The sequence below is a fragment of the Dermacentor variabilis genome, chromosome 2 (assembly GCF_050947875.1).
Source record: "Dermacentor variabilis isolate Ectoservices chromosome 2, ASM5094787v1, whole genome shotgun sequence".
NCBI classification, from domain to species: domain Eukaryota; kingdom Metazoa; phylum Arthropoda; class Arachnida; order Ixodida; family Ixodidae; genus Dermacentor; species Dermacentor variabilis.
Window position 1 is genome coordinate 57,456,669 of NC_134569.1, and position 19,391 is coordinate 57,476,059.

General features: G+C 45.3%; 1 protein-coding gene across 1 annotated transcript in view; it reads left to right on the forward strand.

The window, feature by feature from the left end:
- The first annotated feature begins 5,524 nt into the window (after nt 1-5,524).
- The window catches only part of tup (LIM1_Isl and LIM2_Isl domain-containing protein tup), a 153,716-nt gene continuing 139,849 nt past the window's right edge, over nt 5,525-19,391 (forward strand). The window contains exon 1 of the mRNA XM_075680647.1: nt 5,525-5,648. Coding sequence (XP_075536762.1) covers nt 5,627-5,648 — 22 coding nt within the window. The 5' untranslated portion in view covers nt 5,525-5,626. The remainder of the gene's footprint in view (nt 5,649-19,391) is intronic.

Sequence of the window (19,391 nt, forward strand, 5' to 3'; positions counted from 1 at the left end):
TTACATGCTCCTTCAACGGGATTGTCTTCGGTTGGTTTTCCGTGCACGTATAATGGATAGTTAAGAAAGACACGATTCGCGCATTGTGGTCTGAATACATTAGAACCTTCCTTCTGCACTCTTATACCTCACAACTCGCTGTGCCGCCTGGCTAAGGCAGTTCACGCAGATGGGTATTTCTCCTTTGTAAAATACCCGACCTTCAGTTAACGCATACTAAAAATGTCACGTATACAAAGTGGAACGGGCTTATTTCCTTAGATGTGCAATGTACGTACTTGTGTAACTACAGTATACTCTCTCCTCTGCCTGCGAGAAATCTATAGTAAAGCTTATTTCGACACCTCTCCCCTCCTCTCTACCACAGTCTCTTTCCCCTAACCTAGGGAGATGCCAATGACTGGATTGCCCAACACCCTTTCTAGTGCTTTTCTTTGCACTTCGTGTACTTTCATTACAACGAAGTTATATATACGCAACGAAAACAAGCTCGCCAGCAGCGAAGAATAGGGTTCACAGTTCCACCTGGGTGGGTTACGATGAAGGGGTCGCTCACTGATTTACTGAAAGCGAATTCACTTGAGTATATTGTTGTTAACCGAAATCGAATCCGGTCAAACTATATATGGTCTTGTTCACTTGCTCTTTCGTTTGATCAGACGCAAAAATTAACCGGCCTATGCCTTTGACATTGGATTCACTGCATAATGATCGTTAAAACACGTCACGTGCATTTTGAGCGACTTCTGTTAGAATATTTAGCGTAATTTTCGAGAATTGTGTTGAAAAACGCGGCGAAAAGTATGTATATATGCTCCCGAATGATTCGCCTTGGTGTCCCTATAATTGTGGTCGTATATACCGGGTTATCTTCCTTTATTGTTATTGACAGGAATAACTTATAACAGCCATGTTTCTGAAATGTATACCAGGGCCGCCCAAATACACTGCGCGCGGGATTGCCGTTTCTGTTCCGGTAGCCGAGTAACATTTCATCAAAGTTGCGGTGTGTAGTTCAAATAACAGAATGAAACTCGCAGAAACATTAGCTCAAAAATCCTTTTGCAATTGACAAATTAAGAAAGGAAACTGAAGCATTAGACAGACAGAATTTGGGGGCGCTTAAAGTAGTTAAGCTGTATCCATAATTTGCTTCCTGTCGATCTCCGTTGGCAAGTGCACATAACCTCAACAGACAGCGGGCCACGCTGTGTGCAACTACGTGTGTGCTTCCTTCAGACGTGTGGGGTGACTTGTGGGTATATGAAGAGCTATGATATATGATTACGCGTCTGTGCGCGCTTGTGCGTGCACAGACGCGTAGTCCCTCTTGTTGTTATATTTTTCCTATTGCACCTGATATATATGCAAGCAAAATGATCAGTGTAGTCTGTCTAAAATAAGTACACACTTCTCGCCTCAAGTGTATATAGTCTTCAATTTCATAGTATATATGTTAGAGTGAGAACATATAGATATTACGAATAGCTATAGTCGAATTTCAAAATATTCGATTCGCTGTTTGAGGCTAGCAGGTAGTATACGCTATCTTACCGAATATACATTGCGAAAATTTTGCGAGTATATATAGTTTGGCACTGCGCCTCCTCGACTTTTCGGCAGTGGTTTGACGCGTTACATGAACGGCGGTAAGCAACAGAGCGAAGAAGAGTGGGACAAGAACTTTGTGCCGTAAAGGGGCAGAGTATAGAGAAATACACCTGCCATATATTAAAAGAAGGGACAGCGACCCATTATAGTGTTATTTATTGCAATAAAATTCAAACTATTTTCAACCTCCACATTCGCCAGGCACCCGCTGCCGATACCAACGTATACAGTGCGGATGTCGGTAAAAAAACAAAAACAAAACTGCAATATGGTTTGGCTACAATCCTTGCCCTGTTAGGCTATACTATAGGAATGCCTTAACGACTCCGAGTGGCAAGGGAATGACCGCTCCTCATTCGTAGGATCTTGATGAGGGCTAGTTGGTTCATGTTTATAACTGAGGTTGAACAGCGCGAATAAGACAAGGACACAAGGAAACAAATACCACAGACAAACGTGAATAAGACAAGGACACGAGGAAGCAAATACCACAGACAAGCGTTTGTCTGTGGTATTTCGTGTCCTCGTCTTATTCGCGCGGTTCAACCTCTCTCCTCATTCGCTCAATCACAGAGAGAATCGTTTGCTGTGTGGCTTAGCCTGTTCTTGATCGCTTGTATCACATTGTGAAGGGCAAAATAAAAACCCAGCTTGAGAAGAATATTTTCTTCAGTAATTGAAACATCTTTATTCCACTAAACAACGGTTAATGGAGCTACGTATACGCAAGGATTGTTTACAAGTTTAGCACGGGTATACGCGGATGCATTCCTCTTAACACGTGTATGTATACCTGCTAGTGGCAACGTTGACCCTATTAAGCTGCACTCGATAGGTATGCCCATTATTATACTTGTGGCAGAGCTTTCCCGTCTTTCCTTTTTGTACTCTTCTAAAGCCTGCATGCTCACTGGCGATTTAATTATTATTATTATTATTATTATTATTATTATTATTATTATTATTATTATTATTATTATTATTATTATTATTATTATTATTATTATTATTATTATAAGAATTAACGAATTATGCTTAAATATAGCTCTAAACACTACCACGTCGAGTGGGAATCTAGAATCTGCCCACTCGAATTTGCTGAAGAATTGTCGCTTACGCATTTTGCTTATAAAGAAAATAATATACAAACCAGTTTGCCCTAGTACCAGCAGCATAATTAAACGCCCCTATGTTAAACCTGGCTCATAGAATAAGATAAAATATCCATCACTGCGCATCTTCAACGAGAGTCTTTACTATGTAGTGTAAACATATAATTCAATGGAGGGTTCAACTGTATTACATTAACGCCTTCATATTTATCGTCTGAGCGTATCTGCATGCAATAGGCACATGTTGCCGAAGATGAATTAATAGGGCATCCAAAAACGCGTTAGCCAAATTCTTTACTGATTCTTTATTCAAATCTACCGTGATATGTGGGATGCGTGTGGTATAGTGGACTTATTATTGCAACCGTCCACCAAGCGGCATCGCTTATTTCAGCCCAAATGCGTTGAAACAAGGGTTTATGTACTCCGCGTCAGCTCAGTATTTTGCACTTGAAAGAGACAGAGAAGAAAACACCGAAGAAATTAAGTTCCACGTCGCATGGTCATTCAATCAAAGACTTAAGTTATGTTGTGTACAGTTTCCACAAAATTATAAGTGCAAAATACGTTATACTTGTGACCTTTTCCAGCGAATGCTGTACAGACAGTGATAACAGAAACTTAGTCGACTACAAATAAGATCATGATGGCACCGAAACAAGTACGGATCGGGTATATGGTGTTTGAATTATTCCCATATAGTTTTCCAATTGATCAAAAGCCTTTTGTGTAGTTTGATAACTTCGCTGGCTCTCCTTGTTTTTGCAGTGCCGATTCTCGATTCGGCAGGAATATAACCCCCGTCAGTTTGTTCAAGTCTACCATATATATATATATATATATATATATATATATATATATATATATATATATATACAATCACTTGACATGAATGGGGGTTGTTCCAAAACTACTAAAAATATATTTGCACAGGCACACAGAATTAATTTATTTGAGTCAGGCAGCAGACGAAAAAAAAAATATAGACAGAAGGCTCATCGACACAAGGGCGCAGTCTATAATCAACGTGGTGTTTGACTTGTTTAAAGGAATCTCGGAGAATTCACGAATCTCTATCATATATCGGGGGAGGGGGGGGGGGGAGGGGGGTATAAGTTACACTTGGAGTTTTGCACCAAATCACAGAAGTCTCCTTTAACAGCAGTCGCGTATAATGCACCCTACCGCTTCGGAAGTAATCTAGAAATTAAGTAAAGCAATAACAGTGATGTCAGTAAACAATGCTTAGATTGCAAAATAATCATATATGGTTTTTCAGTTGGAAGGCATGAAATGCGCGGCGAATCTGTTACACGTGAACTCATGCATAATGCAAGATGGCTGGGACAACTCATGACGCTTATTTTCGAGTTATGACAACAAATTACAATACTATTATTGTGAGAGAATATTGCGCATGCCTCACTGAGGGAGCCGTGATAACGCATTCAAAAATTGTGCGGAACTTTTTTGTAAAGGATGAGCAGTATAATAGATGATATTATGATCGAAAAGCCACAGCCGCAGGCCAAGATTCCTGTGGGGAGCGAAGTGGCAGTCACATATATCCGCGATGCCACACTGCTGACCCGAGCGTTAGCGTCTGCTGCTCGCGAAATAATCTCTCCGGGTCGCCTCACGTGACTGCCCCATCGATCACGCGCGCGCTTACACGCTCCGTTGCGCTCGGAGCCCCGTGCATACACGGCGTGGGCCACGCTTATGGAGTGGCAAGTGCTCGACCAAGCGCGACTTTTGGTCTCGGCAACTGCACCAAAGCCGTGCCGCCCAGCCAGTCATCAAACAAGCGCCGGTGATAACCGCGAAAGGTCAAACACGGGAACTGGAGTTACAAAGGCGTTTTGGGAAGCAGATAAAGGTGGCAGCGAAGCGCCCAAATCCGCCGCGAAGCAGCGGCTCTTGAGAGACGCGACAAGGAAGTTTGTCGGCGATTCCACTGTTTAAAAACGGTGCGAGGTCTCCGGCAGCGAAGACAAGTCGGGCCAGGGCGTCGGCAGCCCGGGGCCGGGCATCGGGTCAATTCCATCTGAGCGCGGAAGACCCACGCCGTCCTCGGCAGCGAGTTCTCGGCGATACAATGCACGCACCTCGCGCCGATGCGGCTGCTCTCCCCTCGGACACCCCTCCGGCAGGTCGTGGCGCAGGCCGCATCAATCTCCATCATGCTCCTCCCACTGCCCGCGGGGTGGGCGTGCCCTCCGTTAGCGGATGCCTCGCGCGCGAACGGAGTCGCACGTGACGGCGGCGACCATTTAAAGCGATCCGCCAATGGCGCGCCCGCAGGGCGGAGTTACGCGACGCGGTCGCCAGGCCCCCGCTGCGGCGGCCGCAGTACGGCACCGCTCGCCCGGTGGTCGCGTCGGCGGTGCGAATTTTGCCACGCAGCGTTTGTTCGGTTTCGTGCGGCGGCGTTTGTTTTGTTGTGTTCGCGTGTGTTGTGTTTCATCTGAGCGCGGCGCCAGGCGATGGGTGCACCCCGGCCCGAGGCAACGAGGGGGCCCAGGCCCTGCAGCTACGCGACGATCAGCGCGTGTTGCGTGGTGGGTGCCGGCGCGGCGTGAAGTGGAACCGGCGTCGTCTACGTTCCTCCCCCGACTGTGGTGGCCACCATCGTGAGCTCAGGCGCGCAGGGAGCTACCGCTGTCGTAGTTCCTTGCCGGATCTGCGGTCGCGACGAATTGGGACGTGCAGCTGCGGGCCGGCGGGACGACGCTGCCTAGCCGCTGCTTCGAGCGCGGACCTCTTCCAGTCCTTGCAGCCGAAAGGCCCCACTGGCGCGCGCTCGGACGGGCCCGCGAGCCCGCGACCCACCTGTCAAACTGGTGCTCCGTCCGACCGCCAAGATTTCGCCCTCCAAGGCCGACGCCAGCAGCGTCGGCGCCATGACCGAAGCCGTACCGCAATGTGAGTACACTCGCCTGCACGGTCGCACTCGCGCGTGTGCCTGTCGGTGCTGCGATCGCGACACAGGCAGCGTACGCCTGTTTCCAGTGTGCGCGCTAGTTCGGGTACGCGAAAAAGTTGGCTTGGCTAAACCGATTTCTCTACGATCTCGTAACTGGCATAAGGAAACAACCTTGCCCCGAGTGTAATGTTATACAGGTTGCTTGACGACTCCCATTTCTACTTGTGCTTCATTCAACTTTCTCCGCGCGTGTAAGCTTTGGCTGTATGAAAATCTTCGTTTCAGCACTGCACGGGTTATAGTTCACATTCATGAATAAATACCTACGCATATTGCTAGGCAAGTTAACACTCGAGAACGGTCGTCAAACGTTCAGGTGGTGTCATCACAAGTGTTCGTTCCATGTTTATAATGGCCTCGTATACAACGAAGTGCATGCATGATTGAGTCGTTGGATCTTACGAGAATGAACGAGTCCGAACGCTGTTTCAGCTGGGAGCATTATTCGTTGAACGCTCGAAACCCGCATATAGTTAGAGTACCGTTCATGCCGTGCACTTTTCGTAAAGAAAGGATTGATATTGCTCAGTTGTTCTGTCGTTTCGTGGAGTCGTTTCCTGTTCGAATGTGTGAACTGCCCATTTATCCTGCACAATTTCAAGTATACCTTGGTTCATGATTCATGCATTTCTGATATAATCTATAGCTCGACGAACTTCCTTTGAGCACATTGCAACAAGCTACAAATTCTTGAAGAAATGCATACATGTTTGTTATATGTTAACTAGGTTTAACAATCTGAATCACAATCGGCCCCGACGAAGGACGTAGTAGGGAAGGTATACAGATTAATTTTCGCCAGCTGGGATTCATTAACGTTAACCCAAAGGTAATTGGTAATTCACACGCCGTTCTTGCATTCCCCCTCCATTTGGTTATTATACTATAAAGCCTAAAATATTCAATATTCTGACGTGTATATATATATATATATAGTGTTCTGATAAGCATGCTGGCCAGGCATTCATCAACCTATGCAACGTTACGCGTGAAATGTGTATAAGGGAGCCTTTGGGAGTTAAGCAGTTGACCGGTGAAATGCAGATACACCAATTGATAAAAAATGCAACTCTTATGGACAGACGAAGCATAAACGTCACATAAAGTGATAACGCTAGTTAGCAGAACATACGTTGTAAACTTCTTCTGCTTAAATAAGCACTACAGCGCTGGCAGTACTGTTTACAATACAGACGATCGCTATGACCTGCCTGACGAAAATGGGCAATAAGTTGTGTTCAGTAAACTACGAGGTGAGAAAGAGTTATACTTTGTGCAATATCTCTTCTTTTCCCACGTAATCGAGCACATCCAATGTACCAGAAGTGTGCTCGTAACCGAACAATCTATCATGCGATATACATATATTGAAGGGTTCACCCTGTCTTATGAGTCGTCATGTCAGCTCAATTGTGACAAATAAATTGTTTTCATTCGAGGACACACTTTCAATACTAGGGGGATTTATTTTCGATAATTTTTTTTTTATTCAGCATTGTGTCCGCGACATGTACACGAAATGTGAGTACCTGTATGTGAGGCTTGATTCTTGATGACACTGTCACACAGGGACAAGTGTGCTTATGCGGAATATCTTGGTTAGCTGGCATTTCCACAGCACAATTTTTAAGGCGAAGAACCACAAGGACTTTATGTGCAATTAACGATGGCTCCTGGACAACGCATATTACGAGTCGCTGTTGCAGTATCTGCATGAAACAGGCCTCCACAATTACATTTATTTCATTCCTACATTATGTCACGGGACAGCCCATGCAGGCGAATGGGAAGAAATTGACAATTAGTTCCAATTTGCAAGACCTTGCCGACAGGTGTACTCCTTGCAAAGTCTCATAGTTGAGTAAGTGTGGTCTCGTGGTTAATTTACTTTGTTATGGCCACGTGGCTTCATCCCATGGTAATTTTGAGGCAGTAAACATCGCTTAGTAGAATGGTATACTGTGACTGACGCTTTAATCTTTCGACATTAGGAGCTCATCATAAGCGTATACTCCACATTCTCATCTTTTGATGTGGATGGATTACTTTGCCATGATTAGCTTACACCCTATATCTATGCGAACATGCGTGTGGTTGTTATTCAAATGCGTATAGGGACGTGAAACTCTTGTTAGATTGGAGCAATAATTTACACTACTTGAAAACAAAACTATTTGACACGAATGTCATCTTAAATGCATACAACTAACGCCTTCATTATTGAAGTGATCTCTTTGCTGTTATTTAATCCGGGTGTCCCAATAGTCGTTGACATACCTTTGCTCTTATTAGTGAGGTCGCTGTGGAAGATACATTCCCACCGAATCCAAACATTGTTCAGAACTGTGTATAACAACTAAGTTATTTTATGCAGAAACTCTCTCTAAATATATCCCGTACTCTTATACTTGAAATGGCCTAATCCATTTTCTTCCATGGCCTTGCGTTATGCTAATTCTCGATATATTATATCTGTTTGTTAAGGTGCATTCACGTGACAACAAATATCGTTGGTTCTAACCGCAGATTTTGACGTGACTCAGCGGTACCTAATCTCAAGGCAGGCAGTTTTCTTGCGGGGCCTTTTGAACCGTGGTACTCGGTACCGAGTCACAGTCGACGACACACAGAGGTCGGAATCGCCGATATTGTTCTATATAATGTGAACCTATGTAACGAACGCTTCGGCAAGCTTAATGGTGGAGTGTGGCGTCTCTTTAACTGCGCCATCGTGCCCCTGTTATCGTAACTGCTAGCATGATGCAAATTAAAGCTGGCGGTTGGTGTTACCCGAGTTTGTAACGCGGGCCGATCCTAAAGGCAGTGTAACAAGTATTGCCGTGTCCAGTCTGATACCAGCACTCGATGTGTGTCTGCGAACGAGTTTTAATGCGACAGCATTAAATATAGGAAACAAAACATGTTCTTCGGGGAGGTATGTAATCGATGGAACCAGGCATATAGGTAAGGTAGGTAACAGGGATGTATGTGAAGCAAGTGTAAAGGTATGAATGTCAAGACGTGTAAGGAGGCGCAAGCGGAGTGCTCTGACGTAGAGAGGCACGTGACTGGAGGAGCGGCGGCGACTGCGTGATGTGCGTTGGACGCGTGGGATTGCGCAATGCTCCACCACGCCATTGCTCTGTATATGGAGTTGGCCGTGATAAGGCGACACTTTGGGTTCGGATATATATGTGTACATGTGCACGGCAATAAATCGATATATACGCATAGCTATACCCGAAGGTTAGTGAGTTTATTTAGCAAAAGCTGAATGGTGTGCTATTTGTAATAGTTTTCGTGTGCATGTATCGTGTTTGAGATTAACTAACGAAAAGCACTGATGTGCTGTGGCGTTTCGGTTGACATTGACTTTTGTTGACTCGTAGACAACAGCAGCTATACACAGCAGCAACAGATCACAATGGCATATAGCTCACACGAAGTCATGCGTATTTCGATAGAAAATTATCGAATGATAGGATTTCATTGCAATCACTCGAGTGAAACGGGAAGAACAGCACGATATATATATATATATGTCGGGGAGAGGTTGCAGGGCATAAAAGCGCGGCACCGCAGGGTCTGAATTGCATGTCGTTGTGCGTTGGGGCAATGAACCATCGTACCGGCGCAGAGAAAAAGCACTTTCTTGCACCCTACGGTTTCAGCACGACCATGCGCATGCGATAGTCCCATCAACTATAGAAGGTGTAGATATGCAAATGCCTGATTCGGCACTTCACGATGCCGCACGGCTATTTTTTTTTTATTGCCAAGTCGTGTCAAGATGGAAGATAACGCGCTGCGGAACAATGCTTCTTCTTGTTAGGCAATCTTACCGATGAAGTCTAGGCGCTGCACGTGCCTATCATGACTCTCCTAGGGCTCCTCCCACATGTGGCGCTTCCGCAACGTTAACGTCTAATTCAGATAAGCGGTTTCGTCTGCCGCTGCTGGTCAGCACTGCTGGTATAAGCCCTCTTGCCCATCACGAAGTTGCGGGTGCGATTCCACGCGGCGGAGGCGTCATTTCCATGCAGGCGAGGAGTGCAAATCACACTCGCGCGCTAAGATTTTGGTGCTTGTTAACAACCTCGGGTGGTCAATGGAAATTCATCCCGAGTCTTCCATTGTGACGTCTCCCATATAGCAAGCTGGGGCGTTGGGAGGTGAAACGCTATCGATTGTTGTATATATAACATATATAAGCAGTTCCGACTGTTAATAGTTTTGCTCACTGACTGATTGAGCTGACCGACTGACTGGTCGAAATTTCTTCCGCCGTGAACCCTGTGGCGATATTCCCACGCACTTGTTGATATTTCAGTGAAAAACTTAACAAAGAAATGTTAATGCTTTGAAAACGTTTCTACTTTCTGCATGGTTTTCTCCATAACATAAAAAAACTGACATGAAGTTATGAACCTTCAAGCATAAATCTGTAGGGAGAATTCTTGCTCCTGGCACGCTATATGCCATCAACTCATCTCTAGAAACGAAATTTTCTCAGCAAAATTGCTCCTCTACGTGGCTTCCTTGCACTGCTACCACATTGCAGCGTCTCTATGTTCGTATATAATGTCCATCAAGTGCTTGTGTTATATCTAAGCCCTACCAATTCAAGCTTTCAAGTTTGGTCGCTTCCTCTATAAAATGACACCCTTTTCTATAGCAACCCATCTTTTGGAACTGTGAAAGACGACGACATGTTGGGTTGAATACTGCGTAAGATATATGTAACCCATACTTTTGTGTCTCTTCGGTACCATGCTTTGTGCACTTTGTTGATACAACTCGAGGCAAATTATTGTATATACAGTGAACTCTCACTTGAGTGAACTTCAAGGAACCGAAGGAAATAGTTCACTTAACTGAAAGATCACTAAACTGAATGTTCACTAGACCAACATAAGACATGGCATACAGAGTCAAAAGTTTGAAGTGCAATTCATGGAGCAAAAGACATGGCATCCATAGTGTTAGAAATGTGTAAAATGGAACTTGTACATATTAACAAGTACAAGTTCATAACAGTTATAATGCTGCCTTTCTCACATAGAAAAAAAAATCTGTAATCTTCTGCACTTGTACTTTTAAAGCACAGGAAGTAACAAAACTGTCCAAAGTCAATGTTTTTGTACACTTCTTCTGGCACAGCTTGCTGTTGAGACACAAAGTCTCTCAACTTTCCAATGTATACCCTACAACCTCAGCTAGAGTTATATTGCTTGAAACTGGCTCGGCAGTTGCCTCTTCTTCGTCGCACTCTTCTTCTTCAGGACGAACACAGGAAACAATCTCCAGATCCGTCTGTCCAGCACAGGTAATCAGTGCACACCACGTGGGTCGTTTGTGTGCATACGCGGAACCGAATAGACTGGAAAGAAAGAGACGACGACCATGCCACGACTAGCCGGTCGGAAAAAAGCACACACCACGTGGTTTGTGGTGTGACAGATCGCCGCTTTGCCCCAGGGGCGCTGTAGCGCCAGCGACGTTACATTGCCGCTGGAGCGGCGGTTTGATGTGGGCGGGCATCGGTTGCGCCTGCAGTGCAGGTCGCAAAACTTCGTTGAATTGATCGTAAAAATAAGCCTTGATCCTCTGAGCGAGTTCGTTAAACTGAAACATTTTTGCATAGAATCTATAAGAAAACTGCCGGGGATTTTTAAAAAGTTCGTTATTCTGAAATATTGGTAAATCGACGTTCGTACAAATGAGGGTTTACTATAATATATATATATATATATATATATATATATATATATATATATATATATATATATATATATATGTATATAGGGGGCACCCTATATATCGTTCGTTAGTTCGAATAGTTCTGGCTTGAATGCCGGCTATAGCGCCAGTCCACTGTCCCGATAGGCTTTTTGCGATATGACATCATGGCGATGACAGCCAGTGATCACGTTGACCCACAAACCAGTGATGTGCGTTGGCCACGCCTGTCTTCAAATCACTAGTACAGTCGCTGAACGTCACCAAAAAACCATCCAAGTCGCAGAGAATTTCAGCGCCTTTTCCACGACTGTTTCTTAAAGCGAAGCTTTCTGTGCCTCTTCCTTCGACTTTCCCATTGCTGCTGCTGCTGCTGTCGTGCACACCACGTGGGGGGGGGGGGGATTTCAGAGCGTGTATATATATGACAGGCGCGACTAAGAGAGGAAAGGCGACAGGAGAAACTCATTTTCACCCCACCGCGTTGAATCTGCACAATGCCCTCTGGAGCTCCCTGGCCGTCGCCACATTAGCCGCTTGACAGCTGTAATTATCCATGACTCGCCTCAGAAGCATTGCAAAAACTGCGGAGCTCCCCTTTCTACTAACGTGCGAGGCCAGAGGGGACGCAGATAGAACTGTAGAGAGAAGAGAAGAAGGCAAGGAAACACCACTACCGTACGACAGCGGTTGTGGGGAAACAGGATAAGCTTAAGTTCAAGGTACCGCACCGTACGCTGTTGATATTTCTGAAAAATAAGCGCCATGCAAATATGTCAAGCTGACAAATTACGCAGGGCGTGCAGAAGCAGAGCCGCATTAATAAAGGCGTACCGCAGGGTCCAGGAGACGCTATATACGGAAGCAGTCGACCGTCAAATCAACACTTCTGCGCCCACCGCGTTAGCTTTGCGGCTATGGCATTGGTAGAGGTCGTGGATTTTATCCCAATCGCGGCAGCCGCATTTCGACAGGGGCGAAACAGGAAACGCACGTGCGCTTGTATTTTGGGACACGTTAAAGAACACCACGGTGTCAAAATTAATCCGGAGTCCACCACTACGGCTTGCCTCATAATCCGAGTGTGGTTTTGGCATGTACAGCCCAATAATCCAATTCAAGTTTATTGCATCTTCCACAATGCGATGTGTAATGTGAGGAAATGACAACGCTCAACCCTCTCAGAGGTTGTAAATTATGGCGCTCAACGCCTCAAGCAAACACCTGTGTTTTGTGTACTACGCAGACAAACAGCGGTGGTGCACGCAAGGTAACGCTTAACATCAACTCACCACTCTCCTGTTCGCCTAAACGTTGAAGAAATTAAGCTTTAGCCGTCAGCATTGCCACTAATTATTGTCAATCAAAGGATCCAACGCGGACAGCTTCGCTTACGTCGATTCCCACAGTGCGTGCATGGTATCTGCATATCTTTTGCGTCATGTTGATTTCTGGGTTCCGAGTTGCCGGATTATTATGTCAGTTCGCTTGCGCAATTTTAATGTGAAATTAAAATCTGCTCTGTGATAGACCTTGTTGAGCGTAATGATATACGTATATTTATGTACAACATCAACGCTTCAGCGGAGAATAAACTAGAGAGAGAGAGAGAAAGAGGGAAGGGACAAAGGAAATGTAGCAAGCTTAACCAGGCTGAGTCCTTTGGATACTCTGCACTGGGGTAAAGTATAGAAGGGGGCTAAATGGCTGGAGTAAGAGACGAAAGGATGACAAAACATTCGCACGTGTGCGTGCGTGCGTGCTGTGAACTTCTCTTTTCATTGTGCATAAACAAACTCGCAAAGAGGACAATCACATAAACGCTATAGTCTTCTCCTTTGTGTTGCCTTTTCTATACGTGTCATTCTATGCGCGTGCCGCTGCATCTTTTATGCCGCTCGGCATGTTCTATGTAAGGCCATATTCGCTAATCTACTTGGCCGAACGCTTGTATATTTGTTACAAGAAATGCACGCACCGACAAGGACTTAAAAAGAAATTTCGTTTCTGTAGCCTCAAGAAGCACGCGAAGCATTCGAGCATATAGAGGATATATCAGTTACGTAATGCCGCATTAAAAAGAAAGAAAAAAGAAAAGGCTGCACCATGATTGACCGAAATTTAAGCGTTATAAATTGAAGCGTCTGCTGTCTGTGTAGATAGAACAGAATGTAAAGTGATCTCTCTATATGAGGGAACGGCGTAGGCTTTCTTTTTCCTCGTACATATACTGAACGCATAACTCTTAAAGGCACAACAAAAGGTAAAGTGGCCTCTCTTCATTGAGGAACAACATATGCTTGTTTTGTGTGTTCTTTCTTTATCTCGTCTTTATAAAGAGCATATAATTGTACTAAATGCACAAAAATTAATCCCGAGGAAAAGGTGAATATCGTTGTGGCGCAAGGGCTTCTGAACTGCTTTGTTGATATTTAGGGGACGGAGGGAAAAGGAAAGGGAAGCATGCATTTATGGCAGATAGTTTGGCTATAGTTGCGTTTCCGGTAACTTATGCATATCAAGTGCTTCGGCAGAAACACAAAAACTCGGAGAATGAAAGAGAACAGAACAGGGAGTACGCTTTCCGAAACGACAGCGGCCGAACCACGCTTAGAGTTTGCAGCAGTTGCGCGCATCGAAGAAGAACGTTTGAGCACCAGCCCCATGCTTGGAACTCATGTTTGTACAGCTTCAACTTAATTTTACGTCGGAATCGATACATAAAATGACTGATTATCATTAGAGAGAGAGAGAGACATGACATGTGATACCTTAATTGGCGGACTGTTGCAGTCACTTATTCTGCTCCTTGCCCTGTGAATTTAGCGGCTTATTTTCATAGGGCGAAATTGGAAGCCTCATATAGGGACTTTCATGGTAAACATGCGAAAGTACCTACTATAAAACGCCAGTGATCTAGATTCATCTTTCCTGATCCTCTATTCTGTCAACGCCAATGATTATACCTCATTACGTTGACTCCAGATATAAGATTGATCGCAATTAATCTGCAGGACGGAAGCATCGAGAGTGTTAATCGATCCAGGGGTCGTGGAGAGAGGGAGAGAGCGACGGTCACTTGCCCGCCACTGAATATGTCGGCAGGTTGGGGAGATGGGGTGAGTGAGCGGTAAGCCGCTTCATCCTCCATTTTGGTTTCCACAGCCACGAGATCGGAGAGACATGCCGGGCCTTGAAGTGCAATCATATATATGTGCTCAATTGGGCAAAATATGGTCGGATTAGTCACCCGATATGTCTAACGTGAAATGTGCATCATTCGCTGGACACGCTGCTTTTGCAATCATTAATTCATACGTCAAACGAGATAACATTACACCTGCTGTTAGCTACACTGCTGCTTTGACAAACCTGTATAGTACAACGGTTGGGCAGTTTTCTCGTTTATTAAGATGTTTGCTACAGGTAGGTTTTAGCCTGACATGTCTACAGGCCGGCGTTTGCTCAGCTCGAGCGTCTGCTTCCGTTGCCTAGGAACGTGTTACCACGTAGCCCTCAGACCAGTGTCCCGTACATAGATACGCGGGTATAGAAGGCGCAAGACCTCCTTTCGCACTATACTCTCGGTACTTCGGGGAACACTATCTGCTGCGCACACGCAGGAGCAAAGACTCTTCTTCACAAGTAATCGAGCTGTCTTCCTTTCAACATTGAAGTGTCGGATAGGACCGAATGCGCTGTTCGAGCCTCACCTTATACTGTAAGGTCGGTGACATCCTTGCTCCTCACTGAAGAATTCCGTGCGCTTGCAAATGTATAATCTATATAATGTGTTCAGTGACGTACATCGAATCACGTTTTGACTGTAATTCGTTCGGAGACTCGTGCATTTGCCTTAAAGCCGCGTGCTGAAGTGCGACATCACGCATTGATGGTTGTGCTAGAAAAAAAATTGACGATTGCTCGAATAATCGTGCTTATTTATCTCTGAGTATATATATAGTCAGGGAGTCGTTATATACAGAGGCGTTAGCCATCATTAGTGCTACTGCGCAGGCTAAGGCTTTTTCGAAGCTTCAGTGGTGCTTATGTGTACTGGCTCGATCAAACTTGATAGTGCTACCTTGCACAGAGTGATGATCTTGTGTTTCTATTTCATGTTACATGTTGGCGCCAAATAGACAGCTCCACTCATCAGATGGTTAGTGGCATGAAACGACTGCAGATTGTACACGCTATCATTTTCGACCAGTGGCAAGTGTAATGATAAGCAAGCGCATAACATCACTTCAGTTAGTGTTAACTTTTGCTCTCGCGGGAGCAACGAAATAAATGAGTGACTGTGGCGAATATTTGGAGCATGATGGCTATAAATAGCGAACAGCTCGGTGAATAACGTTTTCTGTACATCGGCAACAAGTAATTTGTGAGCCATACCGAATGCTCTTCACATTTAAAAATAACCTCCAACATAAAAAAAGAAAAAAAGGAAGAAAAGGACCGATAGTATAGTTTTTTTTTATAATTGTGATTGATGACTCATTTTCTAATCGAGTCTCTGAATCGAGCTGTCACGGGTGTTGTTTTGCTTGGCGATTCCCCAGAACCAAGGATGCTCCACCAGTGACACGCAGCGGACATGGGTGTTGTTTTGCTTGGCGATTACCCAGAACAAAGGATGCCCACACGAGCGACACGCAGCTGTAACGGGTGTTATTTTGCATGGCGATTCCCCAGAACAAAGGTTGTCCCACCAGCAACGCGCAGTTGTCACGGGTGTTGCTTTGCTTGACGATTCCCCAGAGGAAAGGATGCCCCACCAGTGACACGCAGCTGACATGGGTGTTGTTTTGCTTGGCGATTACCCAGAACAAAGGATGCCCCACCAGCGACACGCAGCTGTAACGGGTGTTATTTTGCTTGGCGATTCCCCAAAACCAAGGTTGTCCCACCAGCGACACGCAGCTCTCACGGTTGATGTTCACGCCTCATAATTTACTTCAAAGCAGCTCGCTTCAAGACATCAACTTCGCCTCTCCTGACCGTCACGAAGAGGCGGTCACTGATCGATGACAGGGTCATCGCCGAGATCTTCCGGGGAAAACGTCGTCGGCAGGTTCAGTTTGCCACGTGGTTGCCTCCTATTGTGCACGTTGGAGACAGGTGCACCACATCGGAGACACGAGCACCACGTTGGAGACAGGAGCACCATGTTGGAGACCAGTCAGGGGCGACAGAGGTGGTGAAAATTTCGGCGTGTGTGATTGGCCAGTTGATTCCCTCAACAAGGGAAAGCGGGAAGAAAAGGGCATAAAAAAGCGGATCACATACATACACGTACAGGAAGATGTCTTGACTTTGTTTCTAATCATCCCACCTGCCACAAGTTTTCTGTAGTCCAAAGCTTCAACGAGAGAGCCGAAAGAATTTTCACGTCTTCGCACCTCTAGAAAGAAGAAAAGAACGCAGTAATCCGTGACCTTAGAATAAGCGCTTACACAAAGCCATGCGCCTGCCCAAAAGGTAGACGCTCGGACACGCAACGATGTTGGCATGTAGTGTGCTCCGATAGTTGAAGCCGTGTTGTAAAAGTGAACCATGTACTTTTTTAAATATAATCCTTTTTTTCACTCTCTTTAACGTTGCTCGGAACCCTTCTTTCTCCTGGCATTTGGCACGGCAACATCCACGGAGCCTTCGTTGGCCGCATGGACACCAGACATTCACAACAGAAGGAAGCTAAAGAAATTTACAGTGCCCACGGACGCTAGCTTGTGTCGCGCTACTTCAAACATCAGGCTACATAAGACGATGGTGCCTCTATTTGCTTCTGCGTTTTAAAAAGAAAATTAGACATTAAAAATCAAATCATATCACGTTTCCCGCAGGTGGAGGAGATGATAATTGAATGGCTGTTTCTCTGCGCGTACCAAGTATTTGCGAAAATTGCAGAAATGTAAATAATAATAGGCTGAAGTATTGACCGTGTGTTGTTTACAAAAACGAACAACGAAAAAAATATAATATGTTTGAGCGTACCGAGAGCACAGTATCGTCATTGGGGTCGATGTTATAAAAAAAAAAAAAAAACGTTTGGGAACAAAGGCGCTTCCGTTTGCGTTGGCTGGAAAGGGCTTCTTTTTTTTTTTTTTTTTTGCTTGTAGGCACGAAAACGAAAGAAAGGGAAATAAATCTGAGAGAGAGAGAGAGAGAGAGAGAGAGATCACTTTATTCCACAATTAAAAAAAATATCCATCGATGCCCTCAGTCCAGGGCGTCGCTCAAGAAATTTGAAGATGTGCGCTGTTATCTCTTAGTAACTGGACATGCTTCAAAAGGGTGTTTTGGTGCCAAAACGCGACCCAACTTTCAGGAACTACGAGAGAGAGAGAGAGAGAGAGATCAATTATGAGTATACCGGAGGACCTAAAGCCCCAGTCCGTGCCTTCTGGTATAGACTCATTCCTTCTGGTCCAGCACGTTCTTACGAGATCTTAATAAGAACGCCACGAGAACATCCTTTTAAGAGAGAAACGAACCTTTCTCCACTCTTTGTTAATATGCCCACTACTTTTCAGTTCTACTCCTTTCAGCCTCATTTTTTTCATAATCATGAGGAACGCTCCAGTGTCGTCGGCGCTTTAAAGTTGAAGGTGTAGATCACTGGCTTTCTGCTTCCCTTTCCTTCTCTGTCTCCCAAGTGTTACATGCCACTTAATTTTACAATGCGTGTCTTTTCAGTGTCCGATTAATCGTGCGAGATTTAATGGCACAAGGCTGTAGATTTTACGCTATTCTTTGCAAATAGACTGCACGCGCTCGCTTCACATCCTCAGGCAACGACATGTCTCCATAACGTCCACGGGGAAGCCATCCATCACTTTTTGGTTAGACCAGTATTGCATGCAGGGACTTCAGGAGCTTGCAGTCACCCTAAAGTCATCACATGCAATCACCGCATCCATGGTGGTTGGATGTGATGCATCGCCTCTTTAACTAGCAAGAAAGAATTTCCATTCACCTTTAAAAGTGTTACTGCCCAAAGTGGAGGGGCAGGGAGACTGAGCGGATTGAGAGCACCCACCGATCAGCATAACAACCGAATTTAAGTGCAGTCTCTTTCTCTCCGTGTCAAAGTGTTCGGCGACACTGACACTTAACCATATTTTGTCGAAACATGAACTTGCGCACACTCTCATATGCGGACGCACCAATCAAGGTTTCAACTACCGAACGTTCCAACCATGCGCATACTGCATGAAGTACGAAAGAGACGATAATGTTTCGCAATTCATCTAGGCGTGAAGCCAGTTGGCAATTGTCATAAATGTGTATCAAATGTTTGTTTACATTTCTTCTTCGTGTGACCGCGAAACACTTGTAACCGGCAAACGGCGTGCGGTTGGTAATAATAATATTTGGGGTTTTACGTGCCAAAACCACTTTCCGATTATGAGGCACGCCGTAGTGGAGGACTCCGGAAATTTTGACCACCTGGGGTTCTTTAACGTGCACCTAAATCTAAGCACACGGGTGTTTTTCGCATCTCGCCCCCATCGAAATGCGGCCGCCGTGGCCGGGATTCGATCCCGCGACCTCGTGCTCAGCACCCCAACACCATAGCCACTGAGCAACCACGGCGGGTATGGCGTGCGGTTGGTGTATGGCGGTATGCCCACGGATCGCCAATATAGTACAACACACAACTGCGGCGTTTCAGAGTTGCGCCGAGCAGTAACGATGAAAGTGCACTCGAAAGGGCGCACTCCAGCATGAAGCCGCAGGCGTGGGGCGATACGAAATGTTTCAGTGCGCCTTATCGAACATGTTACCTCGGCAAAGCTGACCGCGGTTATCGGCCCGATTCTGATGTCACACTCTTCAACACCTAATCCGTACAGCGATTCTGCCGGCGCGAAAAAAAGAAAAGGGTGCCAGCAAGTTTTATCGCTCGATTCCCTCTTCTATTTTTCTATCGCAGA